A 26911-nucleotide genomic window follows, 5' to 3' on the forward strand; every position below is an offset into this window, starting at 1 on the left:
ATATTCAATAATCTCCTATTCATATTTACGAGATGTGATTCATACCGCTACATCCGAGCTTTTGATTTTATTACATTGTAACGTCACAGGAAATATGTTCGATAACTACAAAAACTTGCCCCTTTGTCATAACTGGCGTTACTGCACTTAAATGAAAATTAGAATTAAACACAGTCGATAACATTCACACTGTTTGAGAACTGTTTGCATGCGATGCATATGTTTGCTATTCGCAGTTCGTATAAAAAAGAACATAAATTGCTTGCAACAGGGAGCCACGCACCAAGGCGAAGCTTCCACCAACAAAATCAAGCTTCAAGTGCAATGTTTTCTCATTTCTAGTGTAGTTATTTGTGATTTATCACAAAGTTTTTATGATTTAACGAACATAGATTGTTTCAGTTGTAGACTGATAATTATTCCGTGCCATATTTGTAAGACAACATAAACTCTAGTTTATCTATTGAGAAACATTTTGTAAATAAAGTTATTATGTGCGAAACCTCATAGAGCTATCGGAGTAGGTGCAGCATTTGTTTTTGATTCAGAACATAAATAAACCGGCTATTTAGATATTTATTATTCATGAACTATTTACACCCAAATTGCCAAATTTTATACTACTAGAAGAGTGCTAATGAAATGGAACTTACGGATAATGCTGCAGTTTATGTAATTATTTTAGCATATATCTATATGTTGATTCATTCTGTATTTGTGAAGACAGTATAATACTTTCGTCATTCGTTCTATTACATTTTCTAGTCTAAGTTTCCTTCCTGATTATAAAATACATTTTGTAATAAGAAATTTAAGACTGTTACTGTTGTAACTTTGATGCATGAATTTATTTTCATGTCCCAGACTACACGAAAATGACACGGTTTTCTAATGAATTTGAAAATGTAAAATGCAAGTGTCGTGGTGTTCGCTTAAAAACAATGCTCTTGTTTCAAATTTGCAGGATTGTATTTCAAGACACATTTGAGCCGTGCCATGAGAAAACCAACATAGTGGGTTTGCGACCAGCATGGATCCAGACCAGACTGCGCGGATGCATGCAGGATCCATGCTGTTCGCTAACAGTTTCTCCAATTCCAATAGGCTTTAAAAGCGAACAGCATGGATCCTGACCAGACTGCGCGGATGCGCAGGCTGGTCTGGATCCATGCTGGTCGCAAACACACTATGTTGGTTTTCCCATGGCACCGCTCATTTATCTATCATGCTTCGGTAATCAACAATAGAAAATCATGGCAGTCCACCTTATGAACAGTAAAGCGCAGTCTGTGAGTGTGAAGATCACAGGTGACAAATTAGTTTTTAATACAGCATACAAAAGAAAGCATAAACAATGAAACATATTAAAACTTCTTTTCATGTAAAAATTTCATGCAGTTCAAACCCATGAGAATCAGTAAATTAACAAGCATTATGACAAAACTTCAATGATAAATAGGTATATTCTGAATACTCGGGACAGATATCTTTAATCGTCATGCCTATGTAAATAAATGCAGTCTCCGTTGCTATTCGTTGCTCTTTCTCCCTACTGAATATCAAACGTAACATAACCTTGCAATCGTTCTTCACTCAATTCTGTTATACTTTTAACCTTAATAATCAAAAGTATATTGAATCCAAAATTCGTAGTTGACAATTTGAATAATTCTACATATAGAATATCTAAACATAAAATTAACATGTTTATGTTTATCAACTATAGTATGCATTGGTTTAAAATAGTACGCACTTAAAACATGTATTTCTAGACACAGTGTAAATGTGTACAACCTCTAAAACTTTAGGTTTTTTAATCGACTGCTACTTCATGATAAAATCATTATTGCAGCTTTAGATATACAATAAACTTATATCTAGTAGATTTAGATACATTTAAATTAAATGAAGAATTTCCACATTAATTATTATAAAAATATTATGTGTCCTTCCATATCATATTATTATGTAGATGATACAGTACACATTCGCATATGCATGCCACATAAGTAGGATATGCTGAAACGGAAGTATAATAAAACCTAATTCTAATTACATGTATGTAAGAATAAAACACTGTCTTTTTATGTATTTGAATACATCTGCTATTGTATTTGGTTCCATCATTAGTATGAACATGTTTTTCTAACTTGTTATGAATATGTAAGTATGAAATCATTCCACCAGTTTGAAGAGTTATCTTCCATTTAATTGATCTATGTACTTTATTTATTACGCACTGAGTTTCCATTTACCAAAGAACCTAATATTATACATATATAATTTCTATTGCCTTACAGAGGAATTTTTAACTTCCATTTTCCTCTTTTGCGTGAAGATCGTTTTTATATTGTATACGAAACTGTGAACATTAATTTCCTTTCCATCGCCCCCGAAGCCGAATTTCTGACATATCATCTATTACTTTTGACTCTCCAGCCATATAATCCCGCTATCCTGTTTGTCTTTCTCCTCCACAGAACACGAATTTGATTTTTTTACAGTATTATCGTGTAATTGTTATCTCTGACGTAAATATGTCTGCCTGTGATTTATATTGACAGAATAAAATCACTGGAGAAGTAATTGCAGATGAGACTTCTCCAACAAGATATGTGCTTGTAATTAGACTGTGCCAAACTTTAATGACACATTTGAGCTCTGTCACAACGTTGTTCAAGACATTAGACAAACAGATTAGTTGTCAATCAACAATACTAATAGTGATGAATATTACATTACCTATTGTATACATACTCATAAAGCTAGCAGTATTTCCTATTAATATATCACATCAAGTCCGAGCTCTTGCTGTTAGCACAACAAATCGCGGTATTTTCGATAGTTTGGTTTCTATAAAATACGTGCCTATTTGCCGTTTTTGCGAGTTTAAAAACAGACATTACTGCGTTTATATAAACAATAAACACATTCGTCAATATAACTAAAACAAACCATGTCTGACAGGCATGGGTTTGTCGATCTGAGTTTTTTTAATTGCGTGCAGTATAAAATTAGACACCACGGCATCGCGTCGTACTTCAGTGTATGGCTTTGCAGCTTTAATTAATTGCTGGCTTATAAATAGTTTATCATAGTTATGTAATTTAAAAGATTAAATTTTTTCAAAGTACACTGATGCATGGTTATTGACAAAAAGAAACTTGATGTTCTGAGCAACAATTATGGAAATCAGTTAATTACGTGAGGAAACACATTGTTTATTTGCCTGATCTTTATAAGAACATGTTTGCTACATCGTAAAAGAAAAAACAATTTAATAATATATGCTTGAAAAGAAATATTATTGCTCAGTTACGCTTTTTATCAAACATATATTAACAGTATGATTACCACTTCATAATTCATATTACTATTCGTTTACATTATCATGTGTGTTTCTTTTTCTTTTTTTTAGAAAAATAAAACGCTATTTTACCGTACAAATCACGAATTGTAGGAAAGCCCCAATCAATGCCGAAAACCATGATTGTCCATTAATATTTGTATCATTATGGTGTTTTTATGGTCCAGACAAAAACAATGATATGGTTTTCCTTGCGGGAAAATATAAGAATTGGGAATGTAGCAACACCATATTATATCACTCTTTTTAGTAAATAGAGTGGCACTTCTTCGAGCAAGATGCTATTTTAAGCAGACATACATTAATGATGTCTGTGGAACATAATATATTCTACGTGACTATACAGATCAGCTCACGCGGAAAACCCACTTTCTGTTTTTCCTCAAAGGAAAAGTCTTGCATAGCGGGGAATTCCTTCGAGTACTGCCTAATTCTGACTCGGAGTACCGTTTGTTATAGTTTTATTACTTTAGCGGAATTTCGTCGAGTCATTCCGAGAAATTACTTGACGGAACTCCGAGTCAAAATTATACAGGTAACACTATATTATGTACCGGTATATATGGCCACTCCGCGCGACTCCGAGTCTATAATAAACAATTTACCGGTCATTTCGAGTGCCGCGAGATGATTTCACGAAACTCCGAGGCAGTATTTCCTTACCTGGATGGAAATTGCATATAATTATCTTGTTCTTTTTAAGTGTTTAAAATTTGTGAATTTTGATATTGTAATACACATCTCGAGTATGAGATTGAAATACCTACTATCTATGCTGCTTTTTAAATCAGAAATAAAATATGTAAAATGGACTTAATTTTAGAATGATATAAAACTAACCAAACGTTCAAATAGCTGCCGTTAAAGAATAGCGATGTGTTCAATATTATATTGAAATAGTTTCTGACATTGTAAATTGAATTTAGAAATACATCTATGTAAAATAGACTAAACTGAAACTTTGTAACACTAGACATGAGGAAAAATCGACCTCATAACCGATATTGTAGAAAATCGATATCAGGGAAGACGACAGCTTGAATGTCATTTACTGACAGTTCACGCATAGAAATGACCGTTTTCTGGTACGAACAGTCTGCGTCATTAATTAAATCTGACATATGTATTTAAGAAATATAATCTGATTTTGCATTTGTTTTAAATAACGCTGTCTTGAGTAAAATATGTGTAAAAGACTTAGGGCTAAAAATCTTAATAATCTATCTTATTTATTGTAAAAAACAAAAATGGCATAGATATCAGAACGTAATAAATAGTAACAGATAAATCTATTTTTCTTTTTCAAATAAATATCTGAATACTTTATTATTTTTTTTTTTGATTTGGAATCATGGTGCATTCAAGTTTATCATAATAGAATTCCTTTTAAGCCATTGCTAAGGGACTTGACGGGTATTTCATATTTTATTAACTCTCATGAACAGACTAAATCAATAGAAAATGTGGAAACTCCACATGCCACTTATCACGACAAATACGAAAATGTTGCAGGCATAGTTTGATTGAGCCTGCACTTACGGTTACCAGAGAATACTGAATATTTAGCGTTAGAGAGCGCAGATCCTTCGGCAGAGAATACTGAATATTTAGCGCTAGAGAGTGTAGATCCTTCGCCAGAGAATACTGAAGATTTAGCGCTAGAGAGCAGATCCTTCGCCAGAGAATACTGATTCAGTGCCAGAGAGAACAGATCCTTCGCCAGAGAATACTGAAAGTTTAGCGCCAGAGCGTACATATTCTCTTGATCCTCAGATAAAGTGTACCGATCCTCAGCCAGAGAATACAGATTCTCAGCCGGATACTTTAACTTTGCTACGAATACTTGTGAGACAGCGTGATAGGAATACAAAATTGCGTACTCCTTCTATATTTCGCCCGTCCGTCCGCCCGTACGTTCACACGGACGTCAGTATGTCCAGTAAATTTGTGATATGCGATTCCACCTACAGTCATGCAACATTACAGGAATATACATCAGCATGTAAATTTGTGCACCCGGGTTTTTTCGTCCGGCTCTGCCCAGGGAAAGCAGAGTTATGGCCCTTGTTTATTCCAACTTAGGTATGAAACATTACAAAAATATTTTTTCAGCATGTTAAGTTGTGCAACTTGGGTTTTACGTCCCAGACCACTCAATGAAAGCGGAGTTTTGTCCCTTAATTTATTGAAAAAAGCTATACATGTATTTATGCTCAGCAAAAACTATTCCATCTTCGGTCATAGAAATATTTATCAGCATGTGAAGTTGCGCACATGGGGTATTACGTCCCAGACCACTCAGTGAAAGCGGAGTTATGTCCCTCAATTTATTGCAAATAGCTATTATCAATTGGAGCGCGGCAAAATTGCGCAATTCTTTGCATGTCCGCACCCATTTAGAATATAATACGCACAATATACTGACTAAAGGTTAGGATTACTATCACCATGGTTACAAAATATATAATTTAGGTTATTTTTTGTTTATATTGCTGTCAACTGTCAACATTCGCAATTTTGAGTTATTCGCGGGGCATAGCTCCAGAGCTACTGAAATGATCTGACTGGTTATCAACCTTGGCCGAGATATATTGCAAATCAGCATCCTGACCAAGTTTGGTGGATATTGGATAAGAACTGATCTCAATACTTGCAATTTTAAGCAATTAAAGGGGCGTACCTCCAGAACTACTGAGACAATTCGGCTGATTATCGAACTTGCCCGAGATGTGAACATTCTGACCAAGTTTGGTGGGTGAACACTGGATAAGAACTGCTCAAGTTAGATAGTGAACAACCTTTCGAGCAGCCCGCCCGCCGCAGGTGTTCTCATAATACGTCGTATACAAATGAAGAAAAACACCAAAATCCGCGATAAATATTTCGAGAAAATCATTCGCATTTATATATGTAGATAAAATATGATACATGACATTGTATACCTTTTTGCGGAGGAAGCTTCAGTTCAGAGTAAATGATATATTTATCTTATATATACATCTTAACACACAGAACCAACCATTTCCATGCGTTTTCCGGGGAGGACCCCAGAACACCACTCGCATGTATACACCAAAAATAAAAATCAAAATCTAACGGTGGAGAATTCAGTTTTTAGAAAATTATTAAATTATTTGAGTAAGCCCCCGGCCACATTCTACAATTCTTATACGCTGTGTTTCAAATATATTTGTGATGGACTCTCGAAACCCATCACCTTTAAAAGGAAGAAAACTTTTTGTGTCGGAATAATAATAATCTGCCATGTGTTTACGAATCAGATAGAAATATCCGTCCCGACGGCACCTGCGCATTGGACGGTAATGAAGCTTGCATATCGTATACATTCTAGCATTTTATTCTGGCAGATTATTTTTCTTGCATACCGTACAAATAACATGTAGAAATACTTAGATCTACGTAGCACTCTTTCTTATAGTAGAGAATGAACACAAAGCGCGGGAAATTAACGTCCGTAGGCAGAAGTGACGTCATGATGTTTTGCGTTACGTACAATAACAAAGTTCCACTTTAGTTTTATCGTTTGTTGCGTAACTTTATGTTCTTACGGTAAACGAACGTATTTTGAATCGAGAAATATACTATAAGGAATGGAGAGAAACTATCAAGGCACCTGCTCTTTTCGTACTTTACATAAACAATATATTATCAATGCATGAACCACAGGTTGTCATTAACAGCACGAGGAGGGGGTGGGGGTGCCAGATAGGTTTTGCCGGCATGAGGGAAATCACCGGAAACGCCAGTCCAGTGTGTAGGAATAATAATATCTGTCATGTGTTTACGAATCGGATAGAAATATCCGTCTCGAGGGCACCTGCGCATTGGGCGGTAATGAGGCTTGCCGAATTACTGCCCAAGCGCAGATGGCCGAGGGACGGATATTTCCATCCGATTCGTAAAGATATGACTGAAATTTTTTTCGTGCATATCGTCGACATGTTAGCATTTTATTCTGGCGGATTATTTTTCTTACATACCGTATTTTACAAATAACAGGTAGAAATATTTTCTTTGTATCACTCTTTCTTATAGTAGAGCGCGGGAAATTAACGTCGTAAGCAGAAGTGATGTCATGATGTTTTGCGTTACGCACAATAACAAAATTCTACTTAAGTTTTAGCGTTTGTAGCGTAACTTTATGTTCTTATGGTAATCTAACGTATTTTGAATCGAGATATATACTATCAGGAACGGAGAGAAGTACCTGCTTTTTTCGTATTTTAACATAAACAATATATTATCAGTTCATGAACTACTGGTTGTCATTAACAGCACGAGAGTCATCTGGCATGCGGGGTGCCAGATGGGTTTTGCCGGCATGGGTAAAATCACCGGAAGGGCCAGTCCGGTGTGCAAGAAAAATATATCTAAGACCCCGAAAACACGCACAGAATTCACCATTTATTTTAATGCGGGATGTTTAAAAAATAACAAACCTAGGTGGAGGACCCACGTGCCATTCTCACAGTTATACTTCATTTAACAGAATTCAACATTTTCGTGCTTTAAAACTCTCGGTGGGTTATCCCTCCGACAACAATATATCGCATAGGAAGCGTCGTATGAGGCCCTTTCCAAACGCCCAGGAATCTACATTTTGGTTGTTTTTATACGAAAACTATATCTCGGCAGGGGAGTTCCAAACCCCCTCCCCCACCATTTTTATAGAAGACATTCCCTCCTTTTATCTCTCTCCTTTGTGCATTATGTAAAAATGAGCACAGCCCCTGACTTAAAAAATAAAAAAATACGTTTCAACCCGTGATCCTTAACTAATCATATGTACCCTTGCATCGCATTTTGTCGCTACCAAAACTCGGCCGAATATGCTGAGCTTCATTTCTTATATATATTTAAGAACTCAAGATTGATTGTGAAGCCTCGATTTATGGAATACATTGATTCTTTATTGGGCATAAATAATATGTAATCTCCGAAAAAAAATGTATTCCGTGTTATTTAGAGATAAAAAACAAAACAAAACAAACTGACCGCACACTACAAACGTAGTACTTTTGTGAACGAAATAAGTATGTTTCAGATTATAATAACAACAATTTACACATATTTAATAGAAGATTTTAGATTAGCAATATCTTTTTAGATTTAATTCAGTACACCATCTGCGTATAAATATAAATACTATATTTTCATATGTGATAATGACAGCAAACCAGCATTAATGTGGATTTGTTTTAATCGTGACTATGCTTTTGCACGACCTTGTCACAGTGCAGACTCGGCCACTACTACGATAAAAAAAATTGAACAGGAGTTTGATGAAGGATGATACTCAATAGAGTCTTTGTCAGTTTTTTTTTGTAGTTTCACAGTGTTTTAATTGTATGCTAAACACAAAAAGGGGTTATAGGAAATATGCATAATGAATATGATTAGAAAACCACTCTAGTTCCAGCGCAGAAGCTATTGCAGGAGCTATTTGATGAAGTAGCGTCATGAGACAGAACGATTAATGAACTTTTTTTACTTTAGGATTTAAATTAAAGCTAGTGTTTTTTTTATTCACTTTTGTTGAGAGTTTTGACATTAGAACGTACAAAGAAGAGAGAGAATATTAAACTCTATTTTAGCCCTTACCCTGCTGAATTTCTATAATGAACTTGTCCATCTTTTAGTTTGGACAGTACAATGAACTGTTAAACGGGGTGCTTACAAAAGCCGGGATACCGGCTGAATGGCGAACAGTGCAGATCATGATCAGACTGTACGGGTGTGCAAGTTCATCATGATTTACACTGGCCGCAAAGGTAGACTCAATCGTGTCCAGCATTATTAGGGTTAGTATGAGTAGTAACTCCAGATTACAGCAGTGTGGTTTAGATGTAATTTTGCAGTTACTGTATTTAAATTAAATGTGAAAAGAAATATCGCCTGTAGAAGACTCAAGACCATCTCTATTTCCCATTTGACATACCCTATTTAAGAAATAATATCTCTCATTCAGTGATTTGTCGCTGAATAAATCATTGTTTGGAATTCAGATGCAAAGGAATTATATCATGAGGGCGCAGCCCGAGTGATAATACGCATCTGAACGACAAACAATGATTTATTCAAGAGCAAATCACTGAATGAGATATATTATTTCGATTCTAACACGTTACCAAGGATTTTTAAGTACATCCTTGACGACATTCATTAAATATTTGCACGTCAATCGGTTTCTTTTCCAGCGCACCGCTATGTCGTTTGACGCCATGACGTAATAACTGTGACGTCAGAACAGTGATTTTTGTATAACTGTTTTCTGCCTTCTTTGTTTAATAGGAAAATAAATCGGATCGTTTTAGAATTCCAATTTGATGCCAGTTTAAACGATAGTATCGACGACTTCCATATCTAAAAAGGTATTATTCAGTTTAGAATATTCAGTTTCTTATAAAGTATTTTCTGTGGAAAATTGTACACATGACTTATTTTATATCAAATATTCCCACCGGAATTCATTCCCGTCGGAAATATTTCCCATGGGAAATATATCCTGTAGGAAATATTTCCCATGGGAATATTTTAAAAGTCTTCCCATCGGAAATATTTCCCATAGGAAATGATTCCCATAAGAACGTCCTCCCATGGCCAAAATATGGGAACGGTTTCCCATGGGAAAATTTTGTAAAATGATAAAATGACAAATAACTTTTTCCAAAGTCATGTTATGATGTGCCTAGTGTAGAATAAGTTTAAAGATAATGATTTATCATTTTAAGAAACAAATATATTTCCCATGGGAATTTCCCATGGGAAATCTATTTTCCCATGGGAAATTTATCACATATTCTTCCCATGGGAAAGTGTATTTCCCATGGGAAAAGACCGCATTCCTATGGGAAAATAGTATTTCCCATGGGAAAGTAAAGTTTTTAATGTTGACTGCTGCTTTGTTGGTGGCATAAAATCAAATTGAAAAGTATGGCGTGCATGAGAATTTGAAGTATTTTACTTTTGCGAAAGAATTTTTAAGATAGCATGTTTAGAAGTACTTGCTGTTTTTGCCACATATTGGCGTGGCAAATTAAAATTGGCGGCCATTGGTAATGGAAATACATGCTGACATCAACGCCCTCAAGCCCTGGCTTGAGCAGAGAACTCAAAATTTACACATGCTACAAGTATAAAACAATTTAGATGTGTTCATGCGGTGGTGCACAAGGAACCTTTAATGACACTCGCGTGTAATTCCATGAAAAGTGGCGAATCTAATATACTCTTAATTTGCTTTGCTCTGTTCTATGCTGCAAAGTGAAGAATCTTCTCATAGATTTTCTGTCGTTTCAAATAAAACACAGCACCAGACGAATTTGCATAATTTCATAATTATTGTAAGTAAGCTTTTTACATCATAGCAATATGCAACATGATTTTGCGTAATGTAATAATAATATGTATCAGTATTTACAAAATAATTAGCATATTTTTTTAGTTTCTACTTTACATTAATCACTTGATTAGTATTTTTGAGTCGGCTAAACGCTGTCAAGCGTTTGACGAGTCCTTGCTATCGCACGATTTCTCATTCTTAAATGGCCTCACAACACAGCGAAGTGATGTAGTTCCATTGGATTGTCTCTAATTTTAAAGAGTTCATTGATCGAATGAAGTTCATTTATGTCAATCCTATTTGCTATGACCAATATACGATGTAATCTGTCATATTTATGACTTGTAATTGTGCAATACTCGAATAAAGCCACGCATTTTTTGTTAATGCGGTTCACAGTCGTTGTGACATGTATCACATAATTTTGATATTAAAGGTCTCTTGACAGTCTACAAACTAAAAGAAGGAAATGAAAAAAAACATTGTATTAACAAGACAATGCATACATGTGGCATTACGTTTTAAAATGCATGAAGTTCGGGATTAAATTTCACAGGCATTGGAAAGATTTTCAAACAAATCTATTAAGGTTGTCCATAATTTATTCTTAAACAGCTTACACTTTCTAATAAAACAAATCGGAAGTCTTGAAAGTAAAACTACAATGCCATACAAAATCAGACATAAAGAAACACTGTTAAATAATAATCTTATAATGTATCCATTAATCAAGGAGAGTTAAAGAAAGATAATGAAATAAATATACGCGTATATATTCCATATAAATAATTAATGTGTATAAACAAATTATTTAATAATAATACTAAAGTGAAGTGATTTGCTGCAAGCGCGGTGTTAAATTACAAAAACAAAAACAAATAAACCTTTGCACCATCCAATATTAACATAATTTGTTGAAAACGAGTTTGCTTTGATCACATAAAATCTTATTATGTTAGGGAAGATATTCAGATTTTTTGATTATATAAGTAAATAATGTTACTCTAGTGCGCACGAGCGCATGGAAAACTGTTTTGTATTCACATTTTCCACATTTTTCCTAAATTGATTTCAAGCTATGTACCAAACGATCTTTGCACAAAACCTTTGTTTAATATGCAAAAATGAAATAACGAATTAATTTAGTTTCACAAAAATTTAAGTTGAAGTAAATAACCTGAAATTATTTATTGGGTTGCCCGGTACTTAAAATCAACGTATATATGATATATATATATACGTATATAGATGTATATATGATAGAACCTTATGCTGGTAACAAGCAAGATACTAAATGCATAGGCCATTAAATCTCCACGGAAAACGAAAAGTGCAGAAACCCTTCTGCCGAACGGAATTACTATACCATGATACGACTTTCTTCAAACAGACAAGCATGCACCATGTATTTCTTTTTCTGGAATTTACAAAAGTGCAAAGAAAGGTTCGGACATTACAAAAAGATACTGCAGATGCATGTTAACAAGATATTGAACATAAACAATATAAATTAAGTGGTTATATGTCAACATTCTGATATGAGCAGTTCGTTTGTAATTTGTACACGGAATAACAAGAGCTTTTACGTGGATAAAATAAAGGTCAAGCCCCTTTTAAAATGAAAACAACAATTGTGAATGACTTTATTGTACAGAAACAAAATGCCTCTTTCATTTCATAATTAATTCGAAATTACCAAGTAAAACACAAACACGTTTCCTAGAAAGTTCAATCAAAAGTAAACTTCAAAGCACAAACCCAATGGATGACAGTGTAAGTTAGATTTTCAACAAAGCTAATTGCATTACCAAGCAAACAAAGAAATAGTAACATATTTCAATACAAGTCAAAAAGCAATTGAAAGGAAACGAATACGCGATGCAACTTAAAAATATAATCGAGCGATATCAGCAATATATTTAATTGTATACAGCACGCGCTCACACTTGGACGCGCAGACGCATGACATAATAGCAGTACACTTGTTTATAAAATATCAATCCACTGATGGAATGAGATGAAAGAAAAAGATGAATACACCTTAACACATAAGTCAGCTCTTTTCTTATATAGTAACTAACTGTAAATTATTGACGTAGAATTCACATGTTTTACAAAGAATAATTTCCTTTCCATATTATCGGTTTAGAAGTACATATAATATTTCAAAACTTAACTTTAAGAATGCGTTATTATAATTATGCAAGGATAGATATAAGCAATTGAAAAAAATGTCAATAGAACTAGAATAGCCAGCCTTAATAAATCGCATAATAGTCTCACTTTCTTTTCAGAGTTTACTTTGCCCTTCTACTGTCAGTACTCTTAATTCCAACAGTGTTAATGCATATATATTAGGCATAAAAGTAATAAATCATGTAGCTTTGTCCTCATTATAAGTTTGTAAATATTCTATGCAGTAAGAGCAGTTATATTAAATTTTCCGACTTATTCCCATCAGACACGTCGTTTGACATATAGACAGTCAAATCCATCAGCCTTTGTGTGTTTAATATGTTACAAAGATCAATCATAGGTTTATCTGCATGCATGGACTATTTGATCAATTGTGGTGTAGTGGTGTTAATATTTAATTGAATAAATGATGTAAACTACTCTCTCATTGCCGTGTCTATAAATTTGGATATTTATCGATATTATCATACAGTAAGTATTTCATTTTATGATTACGTGGGAAAGTGCAGTTAAGTAAGTATGATTTTATAGAATGTCACTTTGTGCGTTGATTATTACTTTCGGTGGACCTCCATGTGACCCAGTTACCGACCAATGAGATTAGCGTAATTTACTCGTCAGAAATAAAGTGAAAATAAGGATATGCGTTTGTGCATTCAGCAATTTCATATAATTAGATTCTGTTGGGCATTGTGCTCACTGCTACAAGTAGACACCTTCGTTTATATGACTGAAAAATTGTTGAAAAAGACGTTAAACCCGAACACGCACACACACACACACATTATACTTAGATTCTATTGTAATTTTCTGTTAGTTTGAAGAGAGTTAGTGCAACCTTGTTTGTTTCAAAACGTCAAAAAATATTGCATGGTAGTTTTTCATACGAAGCCGTGGTATCATAATTTTAAATTACAACATTATGCACCATTTTGGGTAAGATTGTTTATATTTGTTGGATTTAGCCGTCACATACGGCGACTTTCCATCATTTGATGATGAAGGAAGACCCCCGATGCCCCTCCGTGCATTATTTCATCACGAGCGGGCGCCTTGGTAGAACCACCGACATCCCGTAACCAGATAGATGGCTTCCTCACACGAAGAATTCAACGGCCTGAGCGAGGCTCGAACCCACTTCGATGAGTGGTAAGTGATTTGAAGTCAGCGACATTAACCCCTCGGTCACATTTATATATACCCAAAAATCTGGTCGCTCTGTCACCATAAAGTATATCAAAATATTTGACCTCTTGTTTGTCAGCTACGTCACAGGTACACAAGACGGCAATGGCACACAGAAGGAATGAGTAAAGCTAAAAATACATGACAACGCTAAGCATTTGTATATTCGGAAAAGATTAGTCATCTAGGGTTGCATCAACTAGCTGACAAAAATATAGGAGTTTTCCTAGCATATCAAGCTACAATGAAACCCTATTACTTCAGCTATTGATGTTATTTTGACAGAAAAAAAAACAATTAAAATGCTAGATCTTATAAAAAAAGACAAGTTCAAATATAAACTACAATTTATTGATAAGCAATTAAGGAATCATAAAACACTTACCGTCAGGACCAATGTTACGTGTGTAACATATGGCACTTACAATAGTTAGTTGAATTTATTTGATTTCAACGTATGTTTCATATGTAGACAGTCGATATTAAGGTACATTGAAAGACACTTCTGTTACAGGTAATTGCTTACATTTATGAATTATATACAATTTTTCGAATGTCTGAACAAGTGTCACTAAAATCTATCAAATTGTGATATATATATATATATATATATATATATATATATATATATATATATATATATATATATATAAACAAGAAATATCTTTGAAAAAGATATTCGGCGTTCGTAGGAATTTGCGTTGTTTACTTAAGTATTGCATTAGGCTACTTCTTGACAAAGTTATGACGCTTTACAAAAGAGTTCGAATATTCCTGCGCAACTGTAAATTATTACTGCATTTCTGACACTTATACCAGCAAACAGACGGCATTTTTCTAATTCAAAGTCATATCAAAGACTTGCATTTATTACTATTAATTTAATCAATCGGTGGAAATCAATCCGCAAGTACATTACAGAGATTACGGAGATAGCCGAGCTCACCACAACTGTCAACTACACTGTACAAAAATAGTTACACAAATTTGGAGTTCAAAGATACGTGTACTTATTTAGAACAAACTCAAAAATTACATGAACAAGTGAATGAAGTATTGCCATGAAATACAAAGTCCCCTACTGGAAGGCACCTAATTTTCTCTACTGCAGTATAACATAATGAACTGATATCTGTCAATGTTGTATAAACAATATTGTACTATATATACAATATGCTATAACAAAACACTTGGATTAAAATTTATATATATAAAAACCTATAGTTGTTTTCATATTGAATTTTTTTGGCTGATTATAAAAATGTTATCATGTAAGTTATTTATAGTAACAACAAAGGGAAATTAATCTTTAAAAAAAAAAAAAAAAAAAAAAAAAAATCTATATAATATAAGTCCACAAGAAACTCTTTACCAGGTAGAGATAGGTCAAAATACACCTAACAATTGGATGTAACATGCATGCTGTACCACAGAAAAGTGGTCTCGATTTTTCTCTACCGCCAGTAATAAAAAAGTTACAATAAAATCTATTTATAGTAACAACAAAGGGACGTAATTCTAAAAACAAGGGTGCCTCATAGTGGTGAACATTTGGTCCAAGTTACATCAAAATCCCTCCATGCATGAAGAAGAAATGTTCCGTACAAAGTCATTCTTGAATTTGACCTTTGACCTCTAAATATGACCTTGACCTTAGACCTAGGGACCTGGTTCTTGCACATGACATGTTGTCTCATCCAGGGGAATATTTGTGCCAACTGATATCTAAATCCTGCTTTGCATGACAAAGTTATAGACCGGACAGGAAAAAAATCCTCTTGACCTTTGATCTCAAAGTGTGACCTTGACCTTTAAGCTAGGGTACTGGGTGTTGCGCATGACACGTCGTCTCATCATGGGAAACATTTATGCCAAGTAATATTGTAATCCCTTGATGGATGACAGAGTTCTGGATCGGACAGGGAAAAAACCTTATTGACCTTTGACCCCCAATTGTGACCTTGACCTTTGAGCTAGGGGTCTGGGATTTGCGCACGACACGTCATCTCATCATGGGGAACACTTGTGCTAAGTGATATTAAAATTCCTTAATGAATGTCCGAGTTATGGACCGGACACGAAACAGACCCTGTTCATGCTATGTTAACATTTGACTGCTAAGTGTGGCCTTGACCTTTGAGCTAGGGGTTTGAAAGTTGTGCATGACACATCGTCTTATTATGAGGTACATTTGTGCCAAGTAATATTAAAATCCCTTCATAGATGGGAGAGTTATGGACCGGACAGGAAAAAAGCCTTGTTGACCTTTGACCTCAAATTGTGACCTTGACCTTTAAGCTAGGTGTCTAGGTTTTGCGCATGACACGTCGTCTTCTCATGGGGAACATTTGTGCCAAGTAATATTAAAACCTCTTCATGGATGGGAGAGTTATGGACCGGACAGGAAAAAAGCCCTGTTGACCTTTGACCTCCAACTGTGACCTTGACCTTTGAGCTAGGGGTCCGGGTTTTGCGCATGACACGTCGTCTCATCATGGGGAACATTTATGCCAAGTAATATTAAAATCCCTTCATGGATGGGAGAGTTATGGACCGGACAGGAAAAAAGCCCTGTTGACCTTTGACCTCAAATTGTGACCTTGACCTTTGAGCTAGGGGTCCGGGTTTTGCGCATGACACGTCGTCTCATCATGGGGAACATTTGTGCCAAGTAATATTAAAATCCCTTCATGGATGACAGAGTTATGGACCGGACACGAAATTGCGGACGGACGGACGGACGGACAGACGGACGGACGGAATGACGGAAAAGCGCATTCCTATAGTCCCCGAAACTGGTTTTCAACCAGTAGGGGACTAATAACGTCCTCCTGTCTACAGTAGAATGTTGTCTTTCTCCGATAAACACCATTAGAGACAGTACGAGTATTTATTGTATCTATGTTATACTCCGTTGAAATGTAAAGGACAGTAAATTAAATGCTGCCCAGTTAAAGTATGCATGTATTCATTTCTGTTCAGCCCCGCTGTTTTTACTGGGTAACGCGTTTTAAATGTACATTTTTATTGGCTTTTAAAGTAGATCGAATGTGGCTTAGACAGCTACGCCGAAAATGAATATAAACAATATAAAATTAAAAAAAATATAAAGTTTGTTTTATTTATTTGTTAAATGCGAACTTTTTACAAATAAATAAACTGCTTAATATTGTTATAATATAATATTTTAAGAAAACAAATCTTTAAAATGATTTTAAACATTTACAAAAAAACAAACAAACAAAAACTGAGAAAACTTTCCATTGCCTGCAAACAATAATGGTAATGGCAGTGTCTTTTTTTATAACAATTATATTACAAATTGAAATGTAATATCACAAGTTAAGATATACGCCAAAAATCTTAATGGTTTAATGTTAATCCTATACAAGGAATCAATACAGCACGAGCGTTTTCTGCCGTTTCCATGTTACTAGTTTTTGTGTAAATATTTTAATTATAACAATGTTTGAAGTTACTAAACGTGCGGATGAGCATAAGTGCCAGGTGTATGTTATCCATTAACTCGAAATCGCGAGATACAAACTCGAACTTTTGAGCTATTAATTAAGTCGAACTTTCAAGTTAGCGTCGTTAATAGGTAGAATACACGTAGTATTCAGACGTAGAAAGGGTAGTTTTCAGCAATCAATATTAAGGATATTTTTTTTTACAATACTGCCGTTAATTAGCAGAAAGTGCAGCTGTTTTTATATATCTTTTAAATATAACAACATGATAGGGATGAGGGTCTCCGTTGCTAAGAGATTACGGCTGAGCACTTCGAATCACTTGTCCCTCACTAATGTGGGTTCGAAACAACGCTACGGGGTGTGAATCTATTCATTAAGGGAGACATATTACGGAAGGTCCGTGCTTCTACCCAGGTGCCTACACATGCCTGAAATTAGGCCCGGAAGAGCACTCGATGTTCTACTACATCGTATACAATAAAAAGCTGAACAAAACATCATATAACCTAAATCATATCCGCGTGAAAATGAATCCAACAAAATAAAAACCTTATATGAAAAAACCTCCCTAAAATATAAAGTAGATATTTTCTTGTGGTACTCAATATGACAATGTACATCAATACTGCGGGCAAGTAAGGTGTTTGTTTTATAACAACGGTTCAATATATTTCCTGTTTTTATAGCTGTGGAATTATAATTACATCACATAAAGGGGATATTGCGTCAAAAATGTTTATGTTTTTTCAACTTCATTCGAAACGTTTCCTATGCTTAACTGTGGTTTGCAATAATAAGACTTTTCTCTGGAGAAACATATTCTCGTATTTTAACTGTTCCAACATCTAACGATATTGCTAGCCATCGATCGGAGTGTTGCTTGCGACGATAATTTTATCATAAAAGACATTTTTAAGCTGTAAAGTTATCTCTCAACAGTTAAAGTATTAGGACGTTGTCAGTCAAAGACATCCAATTATAGTTTCTATATAATAAAATGCTCCCTTGTTCAAAAGTAAGAGACAAAATGTATATAATTATTGGAAACTTCGATTTTAACAGACAAGAAATTTAAATTGCAATCTCTTTTTTTTATATCTTGTGTATAATGTTTTGATAAGTTTCAGTCATGACTATTTTAATGAGGATCTTTTTTAAAAATGTTATGAGAAGTGTTTCCAACATTCATGTTCAATATATTCTATTTCATAATAATGATATTTTTAATGCTTATCAAACACAACCTATAATTAAAAGACAAATTAATGATGTATTTCATTAAAGATCTATGGCACTGAATATCAATGTTTAACACTTTACAACTGATATGTTCCATAGGTGAATGATTGAAGCCGTAGTCTGACCATTGTTGTTGAATTTACAAGACATGTTAAAAATACTTCGACTAATAGAAGAAAAGGAATACTGTAGCTTTTTGCATTTAAATGAGGTGTGAATGTATGTTTCAATTCAAGATGCGTTGCCTTGTTAAAACTGTTTTCACTGTGTACAGATGAATTAAATCAAACTGCGAGAAAATACAAAAATTTACATTTAATGTAAGCATAATTATTTCTTATTTAAATGAACTTTTTACCTCGTTTGGTTATTATTTTACTACGTTGTACTTATACAGTATATTTTATAAAAAGAATAATTTCATGACCGATAGATTAAAAACTATTAAATGTCTGACTTTGAAATGGATCTAAATATGAAAAATATCAAATATGACTTATATAAAACTCACCATCTTTCCGTAGCAATGTAGTTCCATTTACCTTCTCAGAAGCAAAAACGAAATTACATAAAACGGAAATAATTAACACACAAAAGTATAGATCCTTGATATTCATAATTCTCCTAGCTACTGCGTTTCGTCTTGTTTTATTCTCCACTTCTTCAGTTTACTTTTTTAAAATTTACTAACAAATTGTGTACATAAAAATCATCAGTTTTTTTTGTCATAATTGCACAAAAATATACGATTTTCGTCAACTTGTCACAACTAGAAAAGGCTCATACAATTGATATTTTGTTTCGGATTCCTTATGAATATCTTAACAATCCAATAAAAGATCACTTCAAAACGAGCATCAGTGACAACAAGCTTTCGTTTCCATATTTATTTTAATTCATTTTTTTTTGTAATGCAGTGATAATGCATATCCTTTCGCTTTTCTTCATGAATATGGAATAGTGTGCTAATACTTTTTCAATAATTCAGTGCATGAAAGCGTGTGTGGCTACTTTTTCCAATGCGAAATACTCTCGATGAGAGAACGCCTTAGCATTTGTATATTGGGCAACAATTTGTGAAATTAGATAATTCAATTGTGGCAAATGTTCACTGAACAAGAAAATAGAATAACTGTCATTATATTTGTTTTTAAACAATTTAGTGTCCTCTAAATTTTAGACAGTTATACATCCATTTCGAAATATATCCGTATACATGAATAAGATTTTATTTCACGGCATTGACCTAATGGTAATGTGGTAAATACATGTTATGGATGTAAAACTAAATGAAATTTATGCTCTTTTCAGTTCTGTTCCGTAAAACACAAATAGGATTGACCCACACCAATGTGATACTTGAAACTATTCATAACCTTACCAGTATTGTCATGTCCGGTATATTTTTTATATCAGAAACATGTAAAAGTAACACTCCCGTTCAAAAAAGAGTTGTTATGAAAATGATCACTTCAAAAACATTATTCAGTGGTCAGGCTGCATACATGCTGCATATGTATTTATATGAAAATACGAATGATCTGTTAATGATGCCACATACAGTAAAATATACAGGGCACGGGCTTAAGTGTTTTATTGACCAGACTTATCTATTACAGACTTCCACATAATACATTTAAATGATATGTGCACTTCTGTTTTTCAGCATGTGACCATGTGACATTTTAACTGTGTAAGTTCGGGGTTCATTATTATATTTCATAAAGCGTTTGGTATACACAGTGAAATGTACAAAAACAAACGGCGGCGGAATACTAAAAATCTCTACATATTGGCGTCATTTTTCTCATGCATGTGCCGTTTCCTCTGCGATGACTAGGCTTATGTCCAGAGTGCACAGGAACCTTTGCCAATAAACATTTAGTTTCATACATATATATATTGTTGGATTTAACGTCGCACCGACACATGACAGGTCATATGGCGACTTTCCAGCTTTAATGGTGGAGGAAGACCCCAGGTGCCCCACCGTGCATTATTTCATCACGAACGGGCACCTGGGTAGAACCACCGACCTTCCGTGAGCCAGCTGGATGGCTTCCTCACATGAAGAATTCAATGCCTCGAGTAAGGCTCGAACCCACATCGATGAGGGGGAAGTGATTTGAAGTCAGCGACTAGTTTCATATGAAAAAGTCAAATATAAAATTAGGCATTATCGTTATATATATATATATATATATATATATATATATATATATATATATATATAAAAGAAAAAACATCTATCTGTATTTCTGTCTACCTACCGGTTTCATATCATAAGCACCAGGGCAGTCATAAAAAAAAAATTGTATGTCTGCCCTGGTGATTATGATATGAAACCGGTAAGTAGACAGAAATACAGATAGAGGAAACCCATTGGATGTTTTTCTTTTTTATTTATTATATACTTGTCCAGGAGTAACTTTTAATATTTTCATTATAAATTAATAATTTAATATATATTCGTTTTATCGTGTACAAATGACTCATGCATCAAGTGCGTCTTCGCATTATATTATTTAATGTTATATGACTTCTATATGGCATTCTATATATATATATATATATATATATATATATATCAGTATTTATCCGTGTACAAAAATGAACCTCATGGCATCAAGTTGCCGGACTCTTTCGCAATTGATAATTATTTTAATGTGTATATGGACTTCTATATGGGGCCATTTCTATAAAGGTCATACTTTGTAAATGTCGTGAAATAATAAGCAATTAGAAAGAAACAAAACAGTTACTTGTATTTTAACTCATGGTTTTTGTCTGATTTTAGAACCTTTAGTGACGTTGTCTAGACAAAAATGACATGATAAGTTTATGTCAATCCGGGAATATAATTATGGGCAGACGTAAAATAGATCATAGAGTTAGCTTACCTACTTGAATATACGCTTCTTTGTGTGAATATACTTCATACGTTGATCAAGACACTAGCATATATAAAGAAGTTCAACTTCTTTGCGCGGAACAAATCAGTAGTAAAAGGTAAAGGCCTTGCTTATTATGGTGTCAACCCCATTGAAAGGGCCAGCCAAATTGGATTATGAGACACTTTTATTGTGCGCACCAATTGCCTCCCAACTCCTACCCAGGCAGACAGAAGTCGGTAACCATTTATTTAACTAGTTCGCGGCTCATGAACCGGCATTTTCGAAACGAGTCCCATGACAAAGATCCCCCGGACGAACGCTCCCCATGGGACTCGAACCTTCGACTTCCCGATCCCGAGGCGGACGCCTTAACCACTGGGCTACGAGACGGGTTAGCGAACATAACGAGAACATAGTAAGCCTGTTGCAAAAGTAGGACTAAATATTACCCTCCATTTATTCGGGAATTTATTCCGTTTTAGTTTGACCGGATATATAATGATATTACAGACGTTTATCACGCACTCACAAAAGTATGCTAATTTAAAAGTCATTGCCTATTTTTCGCTTCCGACTGCTGTTGTTTTATGTCCTTTATGCGAGGAAGCCATCCAGCTGGCTTGCGGAAGGTCTGTCATTCTACCCATGTATCAATAATGCTCGAGTGCCAACTGATCTGAGATTTTCCGCACGTATGCCATATCTGTGTTGTCCTTTTTGTACACTTAACATCAGTTACCGAAGGATCTGCGAATATATTACCTTCCAGCTACTTTCATCGTCTATACGAGCTCGAGTGTGTTTATTCCGTATGCAAATGAAATTTCCATTGCCTGCGAATCTGTTAATATATATATATCAATCTCAATGCATTCCAAATGAAATTACCTTCTATCTGTCTCTTTTGTTGGAATATTGAATTTACATTCAATTTGTCTACAGTTCTGTGAAAACAGATTTCCTATCGTTCGACCCCGATGCTAAATTGATGACATTTCAGTTTTTACTTTGGCTCTCCAGGCTAAAATCTTTCTCGTTGTATGAGATTGTTTTTTCTCCTCTCAAAGACACTGATGTGGTTTTTACAGTATTATGGAGATGAATACCCAGTAATCTTTGATGCAAATGTGTGTGTCTGCGTTTTACAACGACCGAATGAAATTATCGAAGACGCATTTGCAAATGAGAAATTTTTCCCGGACAAGACATTTTCTGCTTATCTTTGTAGAAGCAAATTTGATGACTTAGCTTAATAAGAACGACCACAACGGTGTCCTAGACATGTTCTTCGACACAGAAAACAAACAGATCAGTTTTCAATCAGCAATACAAATAGTATCACATCCGCTTTTATAAATATTGAATTAACTTGTCTATACGTATTCAAATAACAGTCCACGTCGTTTGAATATAGACAACACCATCGTCTTTGATAATGTGTGTTTGTAGTGACATATTTGAAAATTGGATTATTTTAGACTATGCCATTTTTGAGATGCTTGTCTGAGCCTGCTCGAACGTTTTGTAAGCATTGTTTTAACTTGAGATACAGAATTAGATATCTGAAATATCTAGACTATCGCTTAAAACCATTGTCATTTCTCATGTTACTGAGTCAAGTCTTACAATTTTTGACAGAAAGTATACGCCATTTGACTTTAAGATTTATTATGTGATAATGTAACTCTTTTAATCTTTAACAATTCAGCAACAGTTTTTTCATTGTATTGCGTATTTCTTGAAATTTTAAGATTTGTTCAGACATGAATGCTACACCGACATGAGTGTTTAAAGATTATAAACAAACTGTGCAGCTACATTTATCTAAAAAAAATATAATCAATAATTTATTTTAAAAATAGTTCCGGCAGAATATATGTAAAAGGGGGGGGGGGGGGGGGTCCCAGTTAGGTGTCTGCGCAAAATGTTTTTTGATTTTATTAATATTTTGTGGTAATATACCTACATGTATTAAGTTTCATTAAAAAGTGTTATTGATACCAGTTTTTACTTACTTCTATAGATATTCACATTTAAAGTGGGTGGGGTAATCTGACATGTGACCAGCCAGGAACACAATTTCTGTTATTCTTTTAAAAATAGTTCAAACTTTTTACCTGAAACTTTCATGATAAAATAACTATGCAATGGACATTCACACAACATGTTGCATTTTAAATTGTACTGAATACTTTTTTAATCACACAGCCACAAAGTGGTCTAATCAAATTAACTGATTTTCAATGGACGAACTTTACCAAAAAGCTAAAACATTTTTCATTAGTTGACATATTAAGGTGTTATTTTCAGCAGATATTGTAAACTAAATAAACATTAAAATGACAGTATATCAGTATATTCTGATTAATATTGGTAGAGTGGTACACTCTCAAACTGGGGAAAAGTGGGTGGGGTAAATAAATATTCGAAGCAACACTACAAAAATTGTGCACTTGTTACGAAATGGCCTCAGATTGTCTATTACTATCTTAATTGTGCCAACGTGAGTGGTGGGGGCATATAGATTTGCATTTGTCCGTGCGTCCGTCCGTCAATCCGTCTGTGCGTCCGTCCGAAGTTCGTGACGCGCTTAGATCTAAAAGTATTTGATATAAATTGATGAAACCTTGCAAGAGTCTTTATCATGATATGAACTTGAACACCTTCTATTGTTCGTCTGGCTCCGCCCCCTAATTTTAGAGTTACTGCCCCTGGAATAGTAAAAAATGCACATTTTCACCTTGTGACACGCCTGGCTTCAAAAGTATTTGATATAAATTGATGAAATCTTGCATGAGTCTTTATAATGATATGAACTTGCACATTTGCTATTTTTCGTCTGGCCCCGCCACTATTTCTAGAGTTATGGCCCCTGAAATAGTAAAAATTGCACATTTTCACCTAGTGACACGCCTAGCTCAAAAAGTATTTGATATAGATTCATGAAACCTTGCATTAGTCTTAATCATGATATGAACTTGCGCATCTCCTATTTTTAATCTGGGTCCGCGCCCTATTTCTAGAGTTATGGTCCCTGAAATAGTCAAAAATGCACATTTTCACCTTGTGACATGCCTAGCTCAAAAAGTATTTGATATAAATTGATGAGTGCTTATCATGATATGAACTTGCGCATATTCTATTTTTATCTGGGTTTGCCCCCTTCTTCCAGAGTTTTGGCCCCTGAAATAGTAACTGATAAATGCACATTTTTACCTAATTATGTGCCTTACTCAGAAGTATTCTCGGTGCCTTACTCAGAAGTATTTAAATGTAAATTCATGAAACCTTGCTTGAGTCTTTATCATAATGTGACCTTTGCACACATGGCACTTCTTGAGAATTTTAGCATTTATTACAGAGTTATGGCCCTTGAAATAGCTAAAATAGTGGATTTTTTGTTTGTGATGCTCATAAAGTATATGGTATAGAATAATGAATCCTTTTCATAGTTTTTTGAGGCTATACCCCAATAAGATTGCAAACATTTGAATCATTTCCCTTTATTTGTGACAAATGTACTATGCGAGGGGTAGGGGTGGGGGGTGGGGAGGGGGACACACCCTGTGTCCTACAGACACATTCTAGTTTTATTAAATACAGAATTGGTTGATAAATTTTAACAATTTTTTTTTTCACTTTAATAAGACTTTATACATGTGTGCCATAGAAAAATCAATGCAGAAAATTTAACGTTAATATAAACAATAGCTTTCCTCAAAATATACTGCCTCAGGCAAAACATTTTGTTAAATACTTCGAGCTTTCCGGGTTAATTTGGTTTGTCTACATGTCATGTTCAAGGTCCATGCTTTTTCCATGACACACATGTATAAAATGGGATTTTTTTGTTAAAATTTATCAATCAATGCTGTATTTAATAAAATTAAGACAGTAATAGACAATCTGAGGCCATTTCTTAACAACTGCACAATTTTTGTAGTGTTGCTTCGAATATTTATTTACCCCATCCACTTTTTCCCAGTTTGAGAGTGTACCACTCTTCCAATATTAAACAGAGTATACTGATATACTGTCATTTTAATGTTTATTTAGTTTACAATATCTGCTGAAAATAACACCTTAATATGTCAACTAATGAAAAATGTTTTAGCTTTTTGGTAAAGTTCGTCCATTGAAAATCAGTAAATTTGATTAGACCACTTTGTGGCTCTGTAATGAAAAAAGTATTCAGTACAATTTAAAATGCAACATGTTGTGTGAATGTCCATTGCATAGTTGTTTTATCATGAAAGTTTCAGGTAAAAAATTAGAGCCATTTTAAAAAAAATAACAAAAATTGTGTTCCTGGCTGGTCACATGTCAGATTACCCCACCCACTTTAAATGTGAATATCTATAAAAGTAAGTCAAAACTAGTAACAACAATACTTGTTAATGAAACTTAATACATGTATGTATATTACCACAAAGTATAAATAAAATCAAAAAAACATTTTGCGCAGAGACCAAACTGGGACCCCCCCCCCCCCTCCCCCCCCTTTACTGATAAGAATTAGAAATACACTACTGAATAGTACTATCTGAAACGCTTGCAGACATGCAATCTAAGAACATATGATGCGCATATTATTTGAAGTTCCAAACATATACACACATTCAGATGATATTTGAAAGAAGTAGTGAGGCTGTATGAACTTGCAACTAATAGTAATTGCAGGTTTAAATTCAGTAGTTTAACGACAAAGTTCCTTTCATACTTAAGAATAGCCTTTACCATAAAAACAAATAACACAATCACAAATAAAAACAATGTTTCTGTTACATATACCTATTTCTAGTACAATATTTTGAACAAAACAGCCTTCTTGTACTTTTATTTCCATTTGAAAAAAAAAAAAAATACATAGCTTTCAAAATGCTTGACAATACGAAAAATCGAATGTACCGAATTCAGTAACTTCTATTTTTGTTCTTGCAACATTTACTTCACATCGTTGCACGTTTACGTTGGTTTAAGTACATGTTACGGGAGGTATTTTGTATAATTTTAATTTCATTAAATTTATTTGTTTAACATAATAGCATTTCATACACGAACGTTAATTTAGAATAATACTGATGTAAGAAAAAACAACATTCAAGTATTAATATCACACAAAGCGCACCGTGTCCAAAAAAACTGTAGCATACCGGGAATAAGTTTGTTACTGGGAGATTGTTTGATAACATGA

General features: G+C 34.2%; 1 protein-coding gene across 2 annotated transcripts in view; it reads right to left on the reverse strand.

The window, feature by feature from the left end:
- The window catches only part of LOC123563780 (neuronal acetylcholine receptor subunit beta-3-like), a 113136-nt gene that overhangs the window by 76702 nt on the left and 9523 nt on the right, over positions 1 to 26911 (reverse strand). The window contains exon 1 of one of the 2 annotated variants that reach the window (XM_045356799.2): positions 19335 to 19783. The exons of the other annotated variant lie outside the window; for it this stretch is intronic. Coding sequence (XP_045212734.2) covers positions 19335 to 19440 — 106 coding nt within the window. The 5' untranslated portion in view covers positions 19441 to 19783. Of the gene's footprint in view, positions 1 to 19334; positions 19784 to 26911 lie in introns of those variants that run through there. 2 annotated transcript variants of the gene reach the window in all.

This window comes from Mercenaria mercenaria, chromosome 2, assembly GCF_021730395.1.
Source record: "Mercenaria mercenaria strain notata chromosome 2, MADL_Memer_1, whole genome shotgun sequence".
Taxonomy (NCBI): Eukaryota; Metazoa; Mollusca; class Bivalvia; order Venerida; family Veneridae; genus Mercenaria; species Mercenaria mercenaria.